The sequence below is a fragment of the Cervus elaphus genome, chromosome 1, assembly GCF_910594005.1.
Source record: "Cervus elaphus chromosome 1, mCerEla1.1, whole genome shotgun sequence".
Lineage (NCBI taxonomy): Eukaryota > Metazoa > Chordata > Mammalia > Artiodactyla > Cervidae > Cervus > Cervus elaphus.
The window spans coordinates 32367935-32390771 of NC_057815.1; the positions used below are offsets into that span (position 1 = coordinate 32367935).

The 22837-nt window shown below is 38.2% G+C and overlaps 3 protein-coding genes across 14 annotated transcripts in view; 1 reads left to right on the top strand and 2 right to left on the bottom strand.

Annotated features, from left to right (window-relative positions):
- Positions 1 to 6970, bottom strand: part of C1H11orf65 (chromosome 1 C11orf65 homolog) — a 98334-nt gene extending 91364 nt beyond the window's left edge. For 5 of the 10 annotated variants that reach the window (XM_043898528.1, XM_043898505.1, XM_043898492.1 and 2 more), the window contains exon 1: positions 6811 to 6960. The gene's annotated coding sequence lies outside the window, so the exon portion shown is untranslated. Of the gene's footprint in view, positions 1 to 6810 lie in introns of all 10 variants that reach the window. The other 5 variants (XM_043898535.1, XM_043898512.1, XM_043898484.1 and 2 more) reach the window with 3 other exon arrangements.
- On the top strand, positions 1124 to 6997 carry LOC122682660 (zinc finger protein 595-like). The gene is made up of 3 exons (XM_043885687.1): positions 1124 to 1869; positions 6458 to 6562; positions 6677 to 6997. The coding sequence occupies exons 1-3, from the start codon at positions 1246 to 1248 to the stop codon at positions 6995 to 6997; spliced, it is 1050 nt and encodes a 349-aa protein (XP_043741622.1). The 5' UTR covers positions 1124 to 1245.
- A 4414-nt stretch (positions 6998 to 11411) lies between these two features.
- The window catches only part of POGLUT3 (protein O-glucosyltransferase 3), a 31677-nt gene continuing 20251 nt past the window's right edge, over positions 11412 to 22837 (bottom strand). For all 3 annotated transcript variants that reach the window (XM_043898434.1, XM_043898445.1, XM_043898453.1), the window contains 5 exons: positions 20457 to 20673; positions 18574 to 18770; positions 17047 to 17241; positions 15105 to 15209; positions 11412 to 13835 (listed from right to left, as the gene is read on the bottom strand). In XM_043898434.1, the coding sequence (XP_043754369.1) occupies positions 13710 to 13835; positions 15105 to 15209; positions 17047 to 17241; positions 18574 to 18770; positions 20457 to 20673 (840 nt within the window). In that variant the 3' untranslated portion in view covers positions 11412 to 13709. The remainder of the gene's footprint in view (positions 13836 to 15104; positions 15210 to 17046; positions 17242 to 18573; positions 18771 to 20456; positions 20674 to 22837) is intronic.

Consider the following 22837-nt stretch of genomic DNA (forward strand, 5'->3'; position numbering starts at 1 on the left):
AGAATGGATAAAATGACCTGGAGGACAGAATGGTGGAAATCAATGCCACAGAACAGAATATAGAAAAAAGAGTGAAAAGAAATGAAGACAGCCTAAGAGACCTCTGCGACAACATTAACATTCACATTATAAGGGTCCCAGCAGAAGAGAGAAATGACCTGAGAAAACATTTGAAGAGATAACAGCTGAAAACTTCCTGAACATGGCAAAGGAAATAGTCAACCAAGTTCAGGAAGCACAGAGTCCCAGAAAGGATAAACCCGAGGAGGAACACACTGAGACAGATCGTAATCAAACTGACAAAAATTAGACAGATAAAATACTAAAAGCAACAAGGGAAAAATGACAACATACAAGGGAACTCCCATCAGGCTATCAGCTGATTTCTCAACAGAAACTCTACAAGCCAGAAGGGAATGGCATGATATATTTAAAGTGATGAAAAGGAAGAATCTACAACCAAGAATATGCTACCCAGCAAGACTGTCCTTCAGAATTTGATGGAGAAATCAAATCTTGCTTTCCAGACAAGCAAAAGGTAAGAGAATTCAGCACCACCACACCAGCTTTACAACAAATGCTAAAGGAACTTCTCTAGGCATGAAACAGAAGAGAAGAAAAAGACCTACACAAAATAAACCCCAAATAATTAAGAAAATATTGACAATTATCATAATATAAATGAATTCAATGTACCAACCAAAAGACATAGACTGGCTGGGCAGGTGAAAACATGTGCATATATGCACTTCCACTTACCACATCATTCTGCTTGATCCTCTCAAATTGTATGCAATTATTTTATATTGTTAGGTTAATCATGTTCCCAATATGGCTTGCAATTGTAATTATCTTTTGTGTTTGATTATTGATTGTGAAAACTGATAAACATCTTGTATTCTTGTGATTATGTAACTATTACTTACTTAACACCATTGTATCATGATTGGTCAATGGAAAAATAATGGAACTCTGTATCACCAAATTAGGGTCGAATAGAAAAATGTGTAATCAGATCACCTACTCCTGCCTGACTATATGACTCTCCTACTCACCAGGGAGGGGGTTCAGTTCTTAAACCACTAGCCTACTGTGTTCCCCCTTTGCCTGGTAAAGTAACGCAGCCACTTTATTTCTCCTCCATAACTCTGTCTCTGTATTTCTGTTTGGCATTGGTGCACAGAGAGTCAAGATTTTGGCAAAAACATCCCCAAAGAGGAGGCAGAGCAGGAGGAAGACGACGAAATGGCAGCTTCACAGGAACGGCTGAGATTCCAGGATGTGGCCATAGACTTCACCCAAGAGGAGTGGGAATGCCTGGACCTCGGTCAGCGGGAATTGTACAGGGATGTGATGTTAGAGAACTACAGGAACCTGGCCTCCTTGGGTTTTGTGGTCTCTAAGCCAGACCTGGTCACCTTTCTGGAGCAAATGAAGGATCCCAGGAATATAAGGAGAGTCAAGAGAACAGCCATATACACAGCTATGTCTCCACAAGATACCCAGAATTTGATGCCAAAAAATCCAGGGTTAGAAGATTTCTTCCCAAAAGCAAACCTACAAATATATGAAAGATTTCACCTCAGAAACTCACATTTAATGAAAAACTGGGAATATACAAGGGCATGTGAAAGACAGAGAGGATGTTTATATGCACATAAAGAAATTGAGACAGCTACACATAATATGAACATTACTGCAGAAACATATGAGCAACATGAGTCAAATTGGGAAAAATACCAATTTCAGTCTTCAACATCTGCCAAGAAGTATAAGATTTTAAGAAAAGATTTACATCATTTTTTGAAACATGCATGTTCTCTGAAAGGAAACGTGGATAATTTGGAAGAAGATGAAGGATACCATAATGTAAAATGGACAATGACCATCTAAATGGGGGTGTTTGTCATTGATGTGAAATATCCCTGGAGTTGCCATGATGTAAGTGATCATGGAATCTTTCCATGTATTAAGGTAAGACAGAGGTTGATTCTAAATTTTCAATAGTTATATCACTTGATTTGTAAGAAGAACACAATGACAGTTCACTGCAATATTGATGTATCTTTATAATATCAACACAAGTCATGAACAGTACTTGACAATGTTGAAATAAAGACAGCTTCTGTGATAACCTAGAAATGTATTAGAAACCCTTCCTGGAAAAGGCATGTGATTAGTGTATATCATGTTTACTAAGTGTTTCCTAGGCTTTGTTTTATAAGCAATAAAAATCACAATCTTTACATCATTAAAAAAAAAAAAAAGAAGAAAAATGTGTAATCACTTCTTGAAATCCGGATACGTATCAGAATTATCTTGATTTTTTTGAAAAATACAAATGCTCAGGTATTGCCTTTTTTCTCCAGAGCTCCAGATGTTTTTAATGAGCAGACATATTTAGAAACAACTGGACTATAGGATCTTTTACTTTTATCTAGTTAGTTTCACTTTTTTCTATTTCATATTCAGTACTCCCATTTAATTTAGTTTATGTTCTCCAACTTCTCCATGTCTTTTTTTTTTTTTGATGTTCTTTCTCAAGACTTTATCAAGCACAGTAGAAAAGCTTTTGTATACATATGTATAATACATATATTTTAGAAAACTTATGAATTTTTGCCTAACTAAAAAAAAATATGACATTTTGATTCCACTTATTTGACTTAGTATGAATAGAATGCTAGATTTCTAACTAAAATATAGACATGCAACAAGCAACAAAGGTTTACTGTATAGCATAGTGAACTACAGTCAATATCTTGTAATAACCTATGATGGAAAATAATTTCAAAAATAATATATGTATTTGTATAACTGAATCACCATGCTGTGCACCTGAAACATTTTAAGTCAACTATACTTCAATAAAATATACATATGTATTTTTAAAAGGATGATAAATCTTGTGACATCAGGAAATTAGGCTGGGTGCCTTATGAACAATACCTATATATTATTACTCTTAGAAACAGTGATTGGTATGGAACTAACAGGGTCAGATGACCAGAGGTTCACTGGGCTGCACTTAATGGAACTCAGTGAATTTGTGGTACTAATTTACAATCTTGGCTTCACCAGGATGAACAGGAAGATGCATCCTGGGATTCCCATGGACTCAAGGTCATATGTAACACCTTAGAGACGATTCCAGTCAATCTATCATTTGTATGAGTCTGATGGGCCAAGAGATCTGTCTTCCACTAGAATGACCATTTAGCAGCTATTTTTGTGCCTTCAGAAGGATTGGGGAATGTAATGGGCCATATCAAAGCCTTAAGATTCACTCCACAGGCTTTAAATGATAGTAACCAGGCTATTAGCCTATTGAATTCTGACGTGTCTATGACGAGAAAAGTGGTGCTACAAAACCACATTGCCTTTTAGATCCTTAGAGCATCTCAGGGAAGGGACCTGTGCCATAATTCAGATTGAATGCTGTGTTTTCATACCTGATGATTATAATGCTTCACTATATAATTAGTGAACCATATGAAAAGCCAGATTTCTGCCTTAACTGACCAACTCCCTAGTCTTGATAACCTCTTCAAAAACTGGCTTGGTGTGGGAAGTTCTTGGCTTAAATATTTACTTATAATTCTATTAATGCTATTAGCTATATTGTTTGTAATTTGCTTATTTTACAAGATTATCACTTCTTGTATAACCAAATGTGACTGAGCCTCCAACAAAAATAATGATGACTAGGTGACTTGAAGCAGTTGGTCAAATACATAATTTTGTATCCAATCAATGATTTTAATAGTGTACTGTAGATATGGGAAGATGCAGTAAGAGGGAATTTTTTTCCTGGACCGTAACAGATTAGAAGCTATGTGGTCCAAAGATCTTTAATTATTGTTAATAAGACCTAATCCAATAAAAGCACATTGAGAGGCCTATTAGCAAAGTCTTCACCAGACCTAGGAATGAGCTTTCCTAGCACCTTGGGAAGAAATGGTCATGAAATGCCTCCCAAAGCACGGTCAAATTTATGACCATGATGGGCCCCTGTCAACTTCATAAATTTGAAATGGCAAATGCTTGCCATCTACCTCTACAAGGATTAAATCGTGTGCTGCTGACCTTCAACACCCCTGTGTAGGGAGTTCAGGGTCAAGAACAGAAATGAGACACTCTGCTCTGGAAATAACTGGTAGAATAGGCCTTCAGATAGTTATTTTCAGGAGTTGATTTTATGAGCCCAATTCTTACATCTCATATCTAGAAAAACACTAAATTCCTTCCTGGTGACTTTTACTCCTCCTGACTAGCAGAAATCTTAAGCAAAAATAAGTGCTTAACTGCATGAATTCCTCCTTCATCAAAATCATATATACTGATCTCCTACCTCTTCAGAGCAGTTTCTCAGAGATATCTGAAATGCTGTCTCCTGGGCTATAGCCTAGTCCTCATTTTGTCCCAAATAAAACTTAGCCTGCAACTCTCAAGTTGTGCTTTTTAGTTAGCACTACTTTGGTATAAAGCATTATTTTAAACTTACAGCAACTGAGAAATAGCAGATGTAGGACAAGCTCTCTATTCTCCCTATATGTACCTAAAAGGAGGACATGCATTTCCCTATGTGAAGGTGCTCCCCATCTTCTTTCCCATATCATTATCACTGGAGGAAAATAACCATTATCCCTGGAGCCAAAATAATCATTATCACTGACACTGAGATGAGTCTGTACAAACAAATCTTACTTAAGTAACCCTTAACCTCCATGAGCTTTCCCATGTACTAACCTTACAATATATAAGGTAATTTACCACCTATAGAATTTACCACCTATAGAAGCCCAAATCTCTTTGGCTTTGTTTTGTCACTTCACAAGTTTATTACCTTCTGTTCAAATAGTATACAAGCTCCCAGGGCTAAGCACCTCTTTGGGTTTCACTTCCTTTCCTTTACATGTATGTCAAACTAAAATATTAACATCAAGTAAAATTTGTATCACTTTCTGCTGTTAATCTGCCTTTCATCAGTTTAATTTGCAGGCTCCAAGCACTAAAACGTAAGAGAGTACAGGAAAAAATTTTCCTCTCTTACACTATCTTTTACTACTATTTATTTCCTGTGGTTATTATTTTTATCTCACAGTTCCTCAACAGTGACCCAGAGATGCTCTGGGCTGGGTTTTTTGTTGTGAGGATTGTTCTGTGCATGTAGGCTGTTTAGCAGAATCCTTGCCTTCTACTCACCAGATGCAGTAGCACAGGTGTGACAGCTAAAAATATCTCCAGACAGTGCCAAATTTCCCCTGGGAAGCAAAATTATCCAAGGTTGAGACCTATAGGTCTGCAGATTATCTACTAGTACCTCCATGGTGGAAGCTATACTATGGAGCACCACAGCACGTATCTTTCCAATTCCTGAGGCATGTTGGTAGCCTGAAACTGACCAGTGTGGGAGTATTTACATTATAGGCGATGACAAACACTACAAATTAGGGCTTGATTTATTGTTTTTTTGTTGGTTGTCTAGAGTAAAGCTAATTCATTTGAAAATGTTAATGCAGACTAATTCCGTATGTCACCATTACACTATGAATACCACAAAACAGTGATGAAATATCTTACAGTATTTAAAATTATTATCTGATTCAGAAATCAGTTGCATTATTGAGGAATAATAAAGTTACATTTCAAGAACAAAAAGTGCTCAACTGGGGAGGGTCAAGTAAATTGAGAATAAAGAATTAGATTTGGTCAAATAAAGTTGCTTATTGGAATAGCAAGTAAGCAAGCTTGAGATGTGTTAAGAAGTGGGAAAGTTGAGAAAGTGAATATTCAAACAATTCTTTGAGTGCTGAAAGGGAAAAGAGATAGGAATATTTAGCTGGAAGGCAGGAAAGGCTGGATTCAAGAGTTTTTTTTAATATATGGGAGATACCAAGGCACAATAAGATGCTGTTTTGTATGAAAGGTAAAGTCTTTTGTAGGTTTGAAAGGACAAGGTCCAGAGAAGAAAAGGAAGTAGGGGCAGTTGCTGGCCTCAGATAAAAAACAATATATATGTTCATTATGAAGTGCCAAATAGATTAATCAATGTGAAAATACCTCAGAAATTCTTATATACTAAGTACTATCAAGCCACTGTTCAGGTCATGATGGTTTTACTATACTCAGGTTCCACTTGCAAATTCAGAGTTAAGATTTTTATCTAACCTCAATCACAAATTTCTATTATAGGAGATCATGGTTCCGCTGATCTATTTAGGCTCAAGAAAAAAACCTTACAAGGTAAATCTTTGAAGTCTAAGTTCCATTTACTCATTTAAAAGTTTGAAAACAGCATTCAAATTAACTTGCTGAGATCAGAACCTATACTTCCCGTTTTGTTTTCCTACTATTTTATTGAATAAACAAATGTAAAAAAAAAAAATGTGCTTCGTGATCTTTGTCAGTTTTGTAATTTCACTTTTCCTTTTTTCCTGTGGCCCTTTATACAAAGAGCGGAAGAGGTAAGACAACTAATAGCCTCGTCGTTAAAAACGATTTAAAGATGGAAAACCATTTAACGGATCGAACAGGAAAAAATTCTAGGAAACAACGTGAGGTAGGTTAACAAGTACTTCCCGCCAGGCCTGAAGGTGGACGAGACAGTATCTCTGCACGGTGAGGGGGGCCCAGCGAGCAGGAGGAATACACAGTGAGCTCTGGTCAACCACAGCGAGGCGAGTTCACCACAGGCGAGGGAACGCAGGGCAAGGGGTTAGTCCTGGGCAAGATCGTACGCGAAACGCTGGACGCCCAATGGGTCTCGGGGAAAGGAAACGTCACTAAGGGGGCCGATGGGGCGCGGACCTCAAGGACACGGGGCGTTCAGCACACTGAACCAGAGGAGCCTCAGACCCAGTCGTCACAGACGCAAGCCGAAGGGAAGCAGTACCGGCTGAGGCGGACGGGACACCCTTTTCCCTTCACCTGCCTATCGCCGCCGAGTGGGGCTCCGCGGGTGTCTTCCCTAACGCCGCAGACGGAAATGACGTAGCCCAGTTCCTCTTTGTTCGGCTTGGCCCGGCCCTGTTAGTCCCGCCTCCCGGCCCCGCCCCTCGGCTCCCAGCTGTTGCGCCTGTTTCTTCAACGTGAGCGTGAAAGGGCTTGGACCTGTTAGAAGCTCTCCGGCGATTGTAAAATGCGCAGAGGCAGAGGGTTAGGGACAGCAGGAAAGCCGAAGGGACATTCTGCGAAGTTGGGCTCAACATTTTATAACACCCGGTTACTTCAACCAAGGACTTGAAAGATATTGGAGAAATGTGGTGAAAGCCTTTCTACTGACTGAATTTCAGTTCAGTCGCTCAGCTGTGTCCGACTCTCTGCGACCCCATGGAGTGCAGCACGCCAGGCCCCTTTCCATCACCAACGGCCAGAGTTTACTCAAACTCATGTTCATTGAGTCCGTGATGCCATCGAACCATCTCATCCTCTGCCATCCCTTTCTCCTGCCTTCAATCTTTCCCAGCATCAGGGTCTTTTCAAATGAGTCAGTTCTTTGCATCGGGTGGTCAAAGTATTGGGAGTTTCAGGTTCAGCATCAGTCCTTCCAGTGAATATTCAGGACTGATTTCCTTTAGGATGGACTGTTTGGATCTCTTTGCAGGCCAAGGGACTCTCAAGAGTCTTCTCCAACACCACAGTTCAAAAGCATCATTTCTTCCGCACTCAGCTTTCTTTACAGTCCAACTCTCACATTCATACATGACTACTGGAAAAACCATAGCTTTGACTAGACGGACCTTTGTTGGCAAAGTAATGTCTCTGCTTTTTCATAAGCTGTCTAGGTTGGTCATAACTTTTCTTCCAAGGAGCAAGCGTCTTTTAATTTCAAGGCTGCAATCACCAGCTGCAGTGATTTTGGAGCCCCCCAAAATAAATGACTGAATTTATTCTTTTGTAAGTAAAAGAACGACTCTTCTAGCACCTTGACAGATCCTCTGCAGGATCAAAGAGTAAGGGACACTTGACAGCAGTCCAGTGCTATTTCTAAATTTAAGTTCTTTAGCTAAACCAATTTTTAACTGAACATAGATGATCTCGTCAATGAATTCCTAAGTAAATTTAAATTATACACATGCTGCCGATCTAAACCAAGTTTGCTTTGCTTGCATTTCAAATGTTTCACTCTTGGCAGTGTTTTAGTTTGTCATTTATTGCAATTTCAGATATCTTGTTTGGGAACTGCCCAGTTCTGCTATTTTCCTCTTGTGCTCATGCACATAATACCATTAATTTGTAATTAATTGTTGGAAGGTTAACATCCAAGGGAATAAACAGCTGAAGAAAATGTTCCCTATATAATATGGAATTATACAGAAGAAATTCCCTGTAGGCTAATTCATTGACACCTTGACTTTCCAGAGTTCTTTAAAACCATTATTGCAAATCAGAATAAACAGATGTGAGCTTTAGTTCCCTTTCATGTAGTTACTTGATGCATTAATACACAGTAGCTATGAATAATAAACTGTAAAGATACAGTCATGGAAACATTAGGTATAATTGTGCTTTTTGTTTATTTTACTTTAAAAATAAGTCCCACATATTTTTAATAAAGTGCCAGTCAATTATGATTACTATTTGAGCATGTATTATTTTACCATTAACCTGATCTAGAAGAATTCAGTAAATCCTTAGTAATAGGCTCAGACCTTTTTCTATTGCTCTAATATATGTAAAGGGCTTCCCAGGTGGCACTAGTAGAAAGGAACCCACATGCCAATGCAGAACAAGAGACCAGAGTTCAATCCCTGGGTGTGGAAGGTCCCCTGGGAGAGGGCATGACAATCCACTTCAGTATTCCTGCCTGGAGAAGCACACGGCAGAGGAGTTTGGCGGGGCTACAGTCCATGGGGTCACAAAGATTCAGAAACCGCTGAAGTGATTTAGCACACATGCAATATATGTAAAAATATCTGAACTTTTTTAAAAGAAAAAGTTTATTTAGTCACAAAGGATTATTAAGACTTAAAACCATCAGTTTTTCTATTGATTTATTTATAGGCACCTGCTTAAATCTAGGAACAGATAATTAGGAAACGGAACTCAGAGGAACTTCTGGGTGGTTTTACAAACTTTCCTTCCTTCTCTCTGTTTCCCATATCCCTCCTTATTCCCCTCTCTTCCCCCCCCCTTTTTATTATTATACAACAGTTATTATTACATTAATGAAATGAATATTTTTGCTTTCTAGTTAGAAGGCAAAGATTTATAAGCCAAGTAAAGACAAGAGATAAGGAAAAAAACTGAATTAATCTAAGAGAAGAATATTTTGTGCAGAGGTAGAGGAGTCACAATTACACGCTATTTCTTTCCTCTACTACTTAGACACTGGAACAAACCTCAACAGTGGACAAGCCTGCCCGCTCATGTTAGCATGGAGTCTTTTAAAAATCCCTAATATAGTAGAAAAACCACAATGTCACACATGAGGAGTGGGTGTGGATCAAAGTCACAGTCTTGCAGTGGCCTAAAAGAAGCCAGAGGGGATTAGCCTGTGAAAAATGAAATCAAGATACCTAAATTAAAAAGAATTAGGAGACCAGTAGGGGGAGCCCTCACACCCATCCCAGTAGTAGAGCCCAACTGGAAGAAGAAAGAATCCTCTTCTTTTCTGGCAAGGACTCAGCCAATGAAAGGTCATGGACTCTTGGTTTACTACAGCCCTCCCAACTTTCTTTTCCTCTCTATAAAAGCATTCTCCTTTCCTTACCCTTTGGGGACTTGCATGTGCCTCACTATGTTTGCATGCCTGGTTTGTAGATCTCTCCTGATGCTGAATAAACCCATCCTTGCTGGAGAAATATCTGGAAGTCTATTGTGTAAGGGCATCAGCAGTTTGAAGAGGCTGGGAGATAGGAATGGGCACTGTTAGCTGATTCTTTGGACAGAGATCTGTCTTCCTCATCCCCATGACTCATTGAGAATTGCCCTGTTGCTTTTTCTTTTAAAAATTCAATCAATTTATCCAGGTCTTGCCTTATAGGTATCCTTTAAAATGAAATGGTAGTCGTTAAATATAGCATTTTCCTGGGTTCTATGAGTTATTTTAGAGAATTACTGAACCTGAGGGGTATCATGGGCACCTCTGAATTTGCAGCCAGTTGGTCAGAAGTGTGGGTAGCCTAGGAAACTAACTTGTGCCTGGTGTCTGTAAAGACAGTCTTGTGGAACAACGAGCCCTAAACCTGTAGGATCTGATGCTAATCTGGGTGGTTAGCATCAAACTGTATTGAAGTACATCCAGTTGGGGGTGAAACAAAACAGGTAGCTCATGAAAATATTTCTTCTTTCCTAACTCTCTTTCCTCACTTCTGGCAGTCATAACTCCCTCTACATAAGTTGCCCCTACCCTTCCTGTGCACACTTCCAGGATGTGCAATTTCTGTCCATAGAATAAACAAACTCCAGTTGTTTTTTTTTCCCTGTGTTTAAGAAATGTTGCAGTGTTGCTTATCAGAGTTTATTGTGGCTTCCTCTTCCAAATAGCTCTATAGAGAGAACTTGTCTTAAAAAAGAAAATTTTGATCTCAGTAACTGGAATGGTTCCACGAGAGGTTGGCATAGGTTAGGGGCAGCAGTAGTTGGGATAGGATAAACTCTGGTTCTGTGCATAGAAGATCTGGTTCTGGTCATAGAAGAGGGATTTTTACTGTCTGGTTAATTTTTTCTCAACTATTGGAAGTCAAACATAACTCACCACCACAAGGATGATTTCAATACCCCTCTAAATAAGAAACTGGTATTTCTTCTTTCCTTGGCCTTATGTCAGGAGAGAATGTTTCCTCTCTCTGCCTGCTATGGACTGAAAGTTTGCCAGTACCCAACCCCACAAATTAATATGTTGAAACCCTCATCCCTAATGTAATGGTATTTGGAGACAGCCTTTGAGAGGTAATTAGGTCATGAGGGTGGAGTCCCCTGTGATGCAATTAGTACTCTTATAAGAGAGACAGGAGAGAGTTGCTTCCTCTCTCTTTGCTTTCTGCCATGTGAGGATACAATGAGAAGGTATCAGTCTGCAAACCAGGAAATGGGCTCTCACCAGACTTCAGTATGCTGGCACTTTGATTTTGGACTGACTGCCTCCAGAACTGTGAGAAATAAATATTTTCTGTCAAAGCCACCCAGTCTATTGTAAACTTTTTATAATGGTAGCATGAACTAAGACACTACACTTACTATATTTTCACCTGAAATAACAGAAAATAATGGTGTCAAGCCCAAATATATTTTCCCTCAATATTAATTTCTACTTACTAGGGATTTAGTGTTGGTGATAAAAGTTTTAATTCATTCATTCATGAAGACATAATAGAATGAAAACTAGACCAACCCAGTTACAGAAATACCAAAACTATAGGTGGTTCAATCCTCTTTCTTAAAAAACAAAACTTATCTTTTTCAAATTTCTTTAGAAAGTGTACTTTATTTAAAAAGTGTAAATAATATATTCCATGATACAAAATTCTAGGCATAGTACATTTTAAAATAGCACAAAGGAAATATAAATATTCATTTTACCTTCTTATATATATATCTTTTATGCATTTATTTTCTTTTCCTAGGTTTGTATTTTTCATTATTGTCCAATCTGATTCATACTTACAGTAAAAACATTTTAAATATCATAGACAGGTTTAAGGCAAAAGTAAAAATTTCCTTCTCTCCATTCCCTCCTCAGATATTGGTGAATATCCTTTCAACCATGTGGATACATTTTGTTTTTTACATATATGGTGTCACATTATACATGTTGTTCTGTAACTTTCACTGAACACTGTCATGAAAAGCTTTCATGATAGTGCATTTAGAGCTAATTCATTCTTTTTAATGGTTAAACTGTATTCCTTGATGTATAGATATCTATTTAGCCAGCTCCCTCATGATGACTAGTATGTTTCCAACATTTTATTGGGGTTTCTCTGGTGGTTCAAATGGTAAAGAATCCACCTGTAATGCAGGAGACCTGGGTTTGATCCCTGGGTTGGGAAGATGCCCTGGAGAAGGGAATGGCCACCCACTCCAGTATTCTTGCCTGTAACAAAATGTTGATAGCTTATTTTTGATAAATGTAGTTATTATATTAGCTTACATACAAGCCATGGGGTCACAAAGAGTTGGACACAACTGAGCAACTAACACTTTCAAATATCCTCACACCCGTCTCCTCCACAGGATTTAGTCACTGTGCAGCTTGCCCTTTATTTTATACTTATGCACTTGTGCTTTTGAGCAACTGGTGTCAAGTGTTTTAGTGTTTTCCATGAACAGATGCTATAGGTGCTTAGTTGTATCCGACTCTTTGCGACTCCATGGACTGTAGCCTGCCAGGCTCCTCTGTCCATGGGATTTTCCAGGCAAGAATACGGGAGTGGGTCACCATTTTGTCCTCCAGGGGATCTTCCTGACCCAGGGAAAAAACCCACATCTCCTGCATCTTCTGTATTGCTGGCGGATTCTTTATACTGCTGAACACCAGGGAAGCCTTGGTTTTGATTACACCATTACAAAATGTGCTTTTGCTTTCATCTAGTTTAAAAAAAAATTCTGTGTTCCTATTCAGTAAAGAATAAATATGGCTCATTTAAAGTGGTCACACTGTTTTCCAGGTTAAGTAAATATTTCAATTAGAAGAGTAAATATTTTTGAATTGGGAGTGTGGATATTTCCTGTTTGGGGAGTGTGTTCTTTGATGAACTGAGTTTCAGATTGGTGATATTACAAAGAGTGTGTAATGAATTTCTGGACTGTAAGTCTTAAGACTACACCCTGTCCTAAAAGGCAAAGTAAATTTCCAAAGATTTTATCTTAGTAATATAGCACAGTGAAATACAGAAGGGGTACAGTGAAGAATAGATGCTTACTTTTGTCATTAGTTTATTAGTGAATCCCAAGATATCAGGCTTCCTGGAGCTTGTTGCAGAGGTATTCAAGCATCCCTTTTAAAGATTAAAAAGAATTAAAGATCCCTAACTGGCTACAGTTATCATTTATTCAAATATATAGATAATGAAGATACCCATAGGATGCTCTCATCTATTTTAAAAAATTGGGTTGTCCTTGATGGGTGTCCAACTCAGATCGACTGGGAATTATTAGCTTAAGGCACTGTCTCTGCTTAATTTTTTCTTGGACCTTGAGTAAAGCTTAGTTAAAAGGATATGAATGAGCTTTAAAATAATTTCCCTCCACAGAATCCAAGCTACCTTTAATAACAGAGTCATTCTCATCTTCCTTAATTATTCATAACAGATCTTCCAAGAGGAATCTTGCTATTACTCAATACCAAAAGCAGCTTGTAGCACCCTGCAAAAATGTATTTTCTTCATAACTGGAAGGGGAAGAGGGAAAGTGAACAAGGGATAGAAACAAACCAATAAATACAATGTAAATAGTTTCATAGAAAGTTATTTATATTTTGGCAAGCCTCTCTATCTACTATGATCCCCAAGTTTTTCTTTTTAGAGAAACTATGATGATGATAATAGCAGTTTTTACTGAAAAGATATTGATATACTAAGATACTTGGTAATACTTACTCTAATATTGCCCTGTCCATCCACATAGCATGAAAGCATCAAGAGAAGCAGTCCCCTGCATCCAGGCTTCCAGGCTGTCTCCACAGTCTTCACAGCTTAGATTCCATCGGTATACTGCCAGGAAAGTTCTTGCTGGCACACATAGGAGTGTGAATCTGGACTAACTTAAAGCTCTTGTCTTAAAGGCCTTTTCCTGTGGCATTGGCACAAAGATGCACTATCATCTGGCTGAGGAATAAGTTCCATTCCATCACGTATTTCAGGTTGGCTCAACTGGCGTTCAGCGTATTTCTGGAATGTGGAAAGATTAGTCCAAACTTCATTCCACTGAATCATCCCCACTCATGCTATTGTTTCTAGTTGCTGTGTTATCTTCAGAGTAAAACCAAAGGTCTGATTTATTTCACTCCTAAAGTGACATTTTAACTTTAGTTATGATAGGCACTAGTGTGCTATTTCATAATCTTACAAGGAACCCCAATCCACTATTTTATGCAAAGGTAAGAACCGTCTTGGAAAGGGACATCAAACAAAGTGTCCCTATTTGAACAACAGCACTTCTTGAATTCATCCTCCACATGTTAATAAATAATTAACTTGGCTGAATATTCAAATCAGTGAACAAAGATGATAAGCATCTCAAAGTAAAGTTTGTGGTTTTTATACATCCTTCCCTTTAGGCCTGTAGTCAGACACGTTTTGCAAATGGTGATGGGACTGTGAAATGTCCCTCCACTTTGGCCACTGACTGGAATATCCCTTTGCATCGGATTTTTCAGTTCTGTGGTCCCTCAGTATGCACGGTTCCATGTCCTCTGACTGTGAAGTACTGCAGTGTGCAAGTATGTGCTCAGGTGTGTCTGACTCTTGTGACCCCGTGGACTGTAGCCCACCAAGCTCCTCTGTCCATGGGATTCTCCAGGCAAGAATACTGGAGCAGGTTGCCATTTCCTTCTCCAGGGGATCTTTCTGATCCAGGAATCAAACCCACGTCTCTTGCAACTCCTACATTGGCAGACGGATTCTTTACCACTGAGATACAAGGGAAGCCTCAGTACTGCAATATTTACTACTAAAAAAAAAACCCCACACATAAATGGACCTGCATGGTTCAAACCCATTTTGTTCAAGGGTCAACTGTACTTTTCATGTTTGTTTTATACAACAAATTAAATATTTGCTTTCCACCCTGTACTGACGGCAAAAGCATGAATCCTAATTAGTAAGGAGAATGAAGAGGTGGATATTTTGAGCAGAAAGAGATGTTAATGACCTCTAGTCCAACCCTCCTATTTTCCATATGAGGAAAGATGTTCTCTGAGGCTCAGAGCTTTTAATCTATATTTGTAAGGTCTCTATAAGTATTGCTCTTCTTAAAACTGAATGGAGATAAAAATGTGGTGGCCACAAAGGGACTTAGTACTATCTTTCTATAGCTTGGTGCCTCAGTGTAGCCAGAGTTCCACAGGCTGACTCTTGAGCCCCTTCAGGAAGCAAGGACTCAGGCCATTTTTTGGTCTGAGGACATTCAACCAAGCAGGATGGATCCTCTGAACTGACCTGTAGTACCCTGTAATAGTAGCAGTAAAGCCGGTGTGGCTGTAGCAGATCCCTAGCAGTCAGTTGTCCTTCTTTTGCAATCTTCTTGGCTTCTTCATCATTTTCCTGAAAAGTTTAAAAAGAAACAATGAATGAAAATTACTCCTGCAACCCACAAAGAGAGCTAAGTGGGAGGTAGGAGAGATGTAGGGTTGAATGTGAACATCATGGGAGAGACGAAACGTGATGAAAATATGACTTCAGAATGAGGCTATGGAAACAGACAAAGTACTTTCCTAGACATCTCTGCTATATATGGAAATAATCATGCGTGGTTTGGATCTTCCCAGTGCAACAATCCACATACAGCCCCTATTGTGACTGTCCTGGTACTTTCCAAGTTACTTAGGGAATCTGGGGCTCATCATCTGTTCCCTCAATCTAACTCTCTCTGCTTAATGTTAAAATACAAACTAGAATAGAATGAATTAGTTTTTATGCTATAACATCTTATTTAAATATTTAGTTTGAATCAAAAAGTTGTTCTAAAAGGGTACCCATGAAAGACTATGTTATTGTTGTAATAAAAAATTCAGTTATTAGTACTTACTAGCTATTCCTTCAATACCAGGAATAGTCAAATTCCTAATTATACTTTTATAAAATATCTAATATTATATGATGCTGCTCTCAGGAAAAGCCATTTGCAAGCAATTCTGACTCTTTATAAAGGGTCACACAAATATTCTGCATCAGGTATCCAGTTGTTTCCATAGCCATGTTGCTTCTCAGAAACAGAATAAAGATTTACAGTGGAAGGGTAAATTTTATAATTTCACAATAAAATACAAGAGCTTTTTAGTATTCTTCCTTTAAAAAAAAGAATTCTTATTTTATGGAAAGCTTATGATTCTTGGGATGTTGTATAGCATGAATTCGTTATAAACTTGTTATCCCATGAAAACCATACAAAAAGATACATGCATCCCAATGTTCACTGCAGCACTATTTTTAACAGCCAAGACAGGGAGGCAACCTATGTGTCCACTGACAGATAAATGGATAAAGAAGATGTAGTACATATACACAATGGAATATTACTCAGCCATAAAAAGTAGGAAATAATGCCATTTGCAGCAACATGAATGGACATAGAGAGTGTCAATACTGAGTGAAGTAAGACAGAGAAAGACAAATATATGAGAGCACTTATGTGTGGAATCTAAAAAAAAAAATGATACAAATGAATCTATTTGCAAAATAGAAATAGAGTCACAGATAGAGAAAACAAATTATGGTTCCCAAGGGGGAAAGGGGAGGGATAAGTTGGGAGATTAGGATTGACATATATGCACTATTAAATATAAAATACACAACTAACAAGGACCTACTGTAGCACACAGGGGGCTCTGCTCAGTCCTCTGTGATGACCTATATGGGAACAGAATCTAAAAAAGAGTGGAGATGTGTGTATGTAGAACTGATTCACTTTGCGGTTCAGCAGAAACTAACAACACTGTCAATCAACTTTATTCCAATAAAAATTAATTTAAAAACTTGTGCCCTTTTTTATAACTGGGGAAAACAATTTTAAATTAAAACTGCTTTAATTTAAAGCAATTAAACCATAATTGCTTTAAATATTTTCTTGTGCATAAAGCACTTTAACCCTGGTCTTTTTAATCTGTAATTTGCATTTGGTGTGTGTGCATGAATAGTGATCCTTTAGAAAAACCTATATTCTATGTAACACTGTACTTCAAATCTTCTAAAAATCCTCAAACATACTCATAGTGGGCATTCAAAATGGTCCTGATGTTGATTTCAGGGAAACAAAAATTTCACAAAATAACATTTCATTTGCCTAAATGATGTCAAATTGTGTTATGATGAAACTTGTGTAACTAAATAATACTGGTGAATTTGTTATGACCTAAATAAATTAAAATTATGGAAAGCATACCTTGGCCCATTCAACTTTCTCTAGTAGATCACTAAGATTTCTTTTAATTGGAATATAATGTTTCCACGGCTTCAGTGCCATATAGAAATGTTCATAATATGGTGAGTCCTGCTTCAGAACCAAACTGTCACCAAGCATGAGATATGGATATCTATAAGCAGCCACGGTCCCATCCACATTCACTTGATACTTGTACTAAAAGATTAAAACAAACACAGAAGTTTTAGCAGTCATTTGCTTCAGTTCTGCTTCTGGTTAACACTGGAATATTAAATATAAAGAAATTATTTTCCAACTTAATATTTATAAGCTTTCCACTTTATTTTGTAACACACATCTTCTCTTTGTATTAAAATCATAAGCAGCATTTGTCAGGTCAATTTTGAGAAACATAACATATTTAAAGATAAGGTGATAAATAATTTTAGGAAGTGGGAATGCTATGTCTATGTAATGGGGAATTCAGATTTCTGTAACCAGGTAAGAAAACTATTTCCAAAGCTCTATGTTTATTAAAGCTTAATATTGATAATAATTTACACTTTTATTTATACATTATTTCATTTGTTCCTTACACCCACATAAGTATGAAAAGGGAAGGCATTATCTCAAAGTTCGGTTTTAGAGCTGAGGAAACAGAAACCTGGAGAAGACTAAGGACTAGTGTGATGCCGGCAACACAGTACATAAACTGTTCACATGTTTGCTGGATTAATAAATTTTGATTTACATTTTAAAATCATTTTTCATTCAATTATAATAATGTGAAGCAGATATTATCAGCTCCTTTTTTATAAATGAAAAAACTCGGGGGTGGGGGTGGGCCTAGAAAAAAAAAAAAAATAAATGAAAAAACTCATTTCAGAGATCTTTATAAACCTCTGTTGTATGAGCCCAAATCCCATGCTCTCTTCATTATATCACCTTGAGAGGAAGAGGACATACAGATTTGGTAATCAATTTTTTCTTAAATAATTGGCACCACGGGTAATCAAAGTACCAAGATTTTGTCACAGCCAGTTAGTTTTTGTCACATTGTTCACATCTCTATCTCGTCTGCACCTCATATGCGGTGCTCTGAAGGAGCTGGGCGGGCTCACATATGTTAGAGGCGAGAGGTGCTATCGAGATGACAGCCCCAAAGTTAGTAGCAGAGGCAGGACTACAGATGGGACTTGAACATCATTTTACTAGCATGAAATTCACACTTTTTATTTATAAGATCATTTTATGCAACAGACATTTATATTCCCAGTTTATTTAAAAAATACAAAAAAGAGAAAAACATGGAAATATACCAAAATCCTAAGTTAATATTTTGAGTACTAAACACAGTTCTGAGCTATTTGTAGACAAAGTTAACAACAACAACAAAGGAAAAAGAAACCGCATGAGTTTTGTAATTCCCTGTGTCTGAAAAGAAAGTGTGTGATAAAATCATAGAAATCTGCCCAACCCCAGCTATTTGTTTGACTTTTAACACAAGTTCATCACTTTGTATCTCTCCAGAAAGGCCTAAGCGCATACCTTAAAGAAGTCAAAGAAACCTATCAATTTAGCTTTTCCGAGCTCCTTTTCTTTCTCTTGGAAGAAGAAATATCCTGTGATTCCTGCATCTAGCAGCTGTGGGTTTTCCTTGGACAGCTGCACCAACTGGAGCCTCTCCTCTCGGCTATCTCTACCTCTGAAGAAAGCTTTCTCTGTTTTGTTGATCCAGGAAGGTCCTAGATGTTTGAGACCATAAAAAAATACTCATGTGAATTTGACATTTTTATATTCTGGTAAGTATATCATCTTTAATCTACCTTTGTTATTTAAGATGCTAAAGCTCTTTCACTATCAACACATCTTCTAAAGTAAGTGTAACCTCCGAAAAATACGCTCTAATTTTCATCCTTTTGTGTGCTAATGAGAGCTCCCTCAAAAGGTTGAGTTCCTGTTGTATGACTTTAGGAATTATCCAAAGCAATGCTGAATCAAGTTCAAAGCAAAAAGAGGTTCCGTGACTTGGTTCACTCACCAAGGCATTAGTTTCTTCCATCTTTTGTGCTTCACACACACACACACACACACACACACACACACGACTGTCATTCTTAGAGTGACTATAACAAACTACACAATTAAGTAACACCCACACAACTGTAATTCTTAGGTCACTCAGAATTTCGAGCACATCAATTTGAATACACTGAAGAATTTTTCTAATATGCTGTTAAATGTAAATATACATGTATAACTAAACTATGTAAATATATTTATATTCTCTCTTTCCTGGGAGGGAAATGATCAGGAAGAATTAATTTAGATCTCTTTCTATCATTCTAAAAAGAAGTCATTAGTTAACACTTCTCAGTGTTCTAAGGGAGAAGTCATAAACCACAGAAACTAGGGGGGTGGTCAACCTCTTTACTATTTTAGCACACTTTTCAGGAATTTACCGATATCAAATAAAAAGTAGGTCAGTTTTCATTTCCCATTATCTTTAGAGACTTTACAAGGAGTCTCTAGTCTCGTCTACAGAATAAGTCCATCTGAATTGCTCTAAATAGAAATGAAGCCTTGTAAAGATAGGCAGTGTTTTTTTCTACTCAGGGAGTTCAGTTTAATAAAATGGTGTGTATTACCATAAACCTAAGGCCATTAAATAGGAGTGAAGGAATTCAGATTGTAAAGGATCAAGAGTCACATAAACAGGGAAGAGAATTTCTTACTGGAGGTTGTAATATCCAAATTATATCATTCTCTTACATATGAATATAACTTTATATTTTTCAGAATTCTCCCTCATTTCATCCAGCAATATCAAGGCACTGGAGTCACCATTAAGTGAAAGTTTTACCAAATACATATTTTTACGGGACTTTTCTGGTGGTCCAGTGGTTAAGGACCCACCTTGCAATGCAGGGGAGGCAGGTTTGATCCCTGGCTGGGGAACTAAGGTCTCATGTGCCACGGAGCAACTTAGGCCACACACAACTACTGAGCTTGCACACCACAACTAGAGAGTCTGAGTGGCAACAAAAAGTCCTGAACGACACTATGAAGATCCCCCATGTTGCAACTAAGACCCAATGCAGCCAAATAAATAAATAATACAATTTTAAAAAGAAAATGAATAAAAATTTTTTAAAAATATATTTTCAAATGGTATTTACATGTGACCAACTCAAAGGAGACTCAGTTATAGTAGGTTTTGGACATTACTAGCCCAGCTCACATATCTTTGATTTTTGAATTAGAAGAATCCTAAATAAAAACCACTTTAGAGTTCAGACTGCTGTTTTTCTCTTTTCCTGGTTAGAAAAGAAGAACAATGGTTATTTAAATATATCAACGTACTCTCTCTGAGTGAACATTTCCTTTCACCTTTTTTACTTTTAAGCTTTTTCTTAGAGAATGACTTTTACCTGTATTTCCCTGAATAGAAAGGAGATCATTTGTAACACCCCTCAAAGCTTCAAGCGTGGAGTGGGTGATGTCATATGTTGGAAGGATAACATCTCGTGAATCCAGAGAGCCACACCATGAAATGATAGGTAAAGGGCCAGGGGTTTCATTGACTTTTCGATGCTCCAAAGGCCAGTCTCCAAGATTAACATAAAATTCTAAATCTGGGAGAAGGACCTAAATAAACAAAAGAATGTTTGTCAGTGTTGGGAAGACCTCAGTCTTTGATACTAAATGCTTTGGTTCTTTGACTTTTTTTTTTTGGTTCTTTGACTTTTAAAAAATTTCTGATAAAACAAATTTGAAAATAGAAGAGAGAGGGATGCTTCTCAGTCATCAGTAGTATCAGATAATCAAGGGGCTTCCCCAGTGGCTCAGTGGTAAAGAATCCGCCTGCCAATGCAGGAGACATGGGTTCAGTGCCTAGGTGGGGAAGATCCCACATGCTGCAGGGCAACTAAGGCCATGCGCCACTAACTACTGAGCCCACATGCAACTACTGAAGCCTGCGTGCCCTAGAGCCCATGCTCGGCAACAGGAGAACCCACAGCCACGAAGGCCTGCACACCACAGCGAGAGAGGAGCCCCCGCTCACTGCAACTAGAGAAAAGCCTGTGCAGCAACTAAGACCCCAGCCAAAAATAAATAAATAAATATATAAATATATATATATATATATATATATATATATATTTTTTTTTTTTTAAGAAGAAAATCAAGGGTGAGGATAATGCATGACAATTCACTTAAGCAGGAATTAGCCACCTCTCTTCAGAGCTGGCATTTAAAACTGTTGTGTCTATGTAACTATAGGTATGGAAACTTTGCAGGAAGGCGTGAATGAATGGCTTCAAGCACCCTTTCTGCCAGCAGCCTAAGGGAGACTCTATAAAGTTAGACTCAAGCCCTTGTTTTCCTTCACTATCAAACCTCTTTATAACAACCGTGTTTGTTTTGGAATCTGCTATCCATTTCCATCTTCATGCTCAGTGCCTTAGTTCAGGCCTTTATCATCTCTTCCCTAGATTGTTGCAATACTTGTCCCTTACTAGATGTTCTGATTCTAGCCTCTCCTGCCCTCCGCATTGTTGTTCAAATTTCTAAAACCCAAATTAATGTTACTACTAAGCTTAACAGTACCTTAATCCTATAGGACAAGGTCTAAACCTCCTGGCTGGAATTCAGGCCCTCACTATCTTATTCCAGGTTAGCTTTGAATCTCATTTTCCATCTGCCCAAGTAGCAGAAAACTTTACTCTCTGAAAATGCCACCCACCTTAACATGTAATTCTCTTTACTTGGAATGCCCTTCTCCTACTTATTCACTTGGCAATCTCTTTTCTCATCCTCCACACCCAGAGCAAATGTCACCTCCTCTAGGACTCACCTTCCTTGGACATTTTAACTCTGGGTACTTACTTCTCTTATGTGCCTATCATGTGTGGCATAATGTTGCTTGTATTCATATCCCATCCTCACTTCCGAATAACAAAAACAAGTTCCCCTAGAGTGAGCTGTTCAAAACCCAGAGGTGAGTCTCGTTTATCTTAAATCCCTTTTCAGCCACTGGGCAAAGAACCTGGAACAAAAGGGAAGGGCAAAGGGATGTGACTCTTCAGCCTAGTGCTCCCTGCTACCATTCAGCAGCTTATTAATAAGGGCCTCCCTGATGGCTCAAACCGTAAAGCATCTGCCTGCAATGCAGGAGACCCGGGTTCAACCCCTGGGTTGGGAAGATCCCCTGGAGAAGGAAATGGTAACCCACTCCAGTACTCTTGCCTGGAGAATCCCATGGATGGAGGAGCCAGGTGGGCAATAGTCCATAAGCTCCACATCAGAAGTTCTCACTGCAGAGGAGGATTTCTCAATCTTGGCACCACTGACATTTTGGTCTGGGTAATTCTATCCTGTGGGGGTTGTCCTGCACATTGTAGAATTAGCAGAATCCCTGGCCTCTACCCACCAGGTGCAGTAGCAAGTCCCCAGTTGTAACACTGCCAAATTCCTCTCAGAGGCAAATCATTCCTAGTTGAAAACCACATAAGCACAAGAGATACAGAAATACAGGGCAGAGTGGACTGGTGGGAGTCCAGGAAGAAGGAACCGCCTTTAGGATCAGATGCCCATAATATGCTCATGTGATGGGCTGACGGGGAGGCAGGAGGCAACTGCTATTTAAAATAAGAATTGATTGCAGTCCCATATTTCATGTGCTTGGGAACATATAACTCATATCAGGAAAGGTGACTTTTGGGTAAGAAAAATACCTTCATGGCCTTTCGAGATGAGAGAGGTAAAAAAATGCCCACTCTTCCTCCTTTATTCTACACAGTTGGGAATA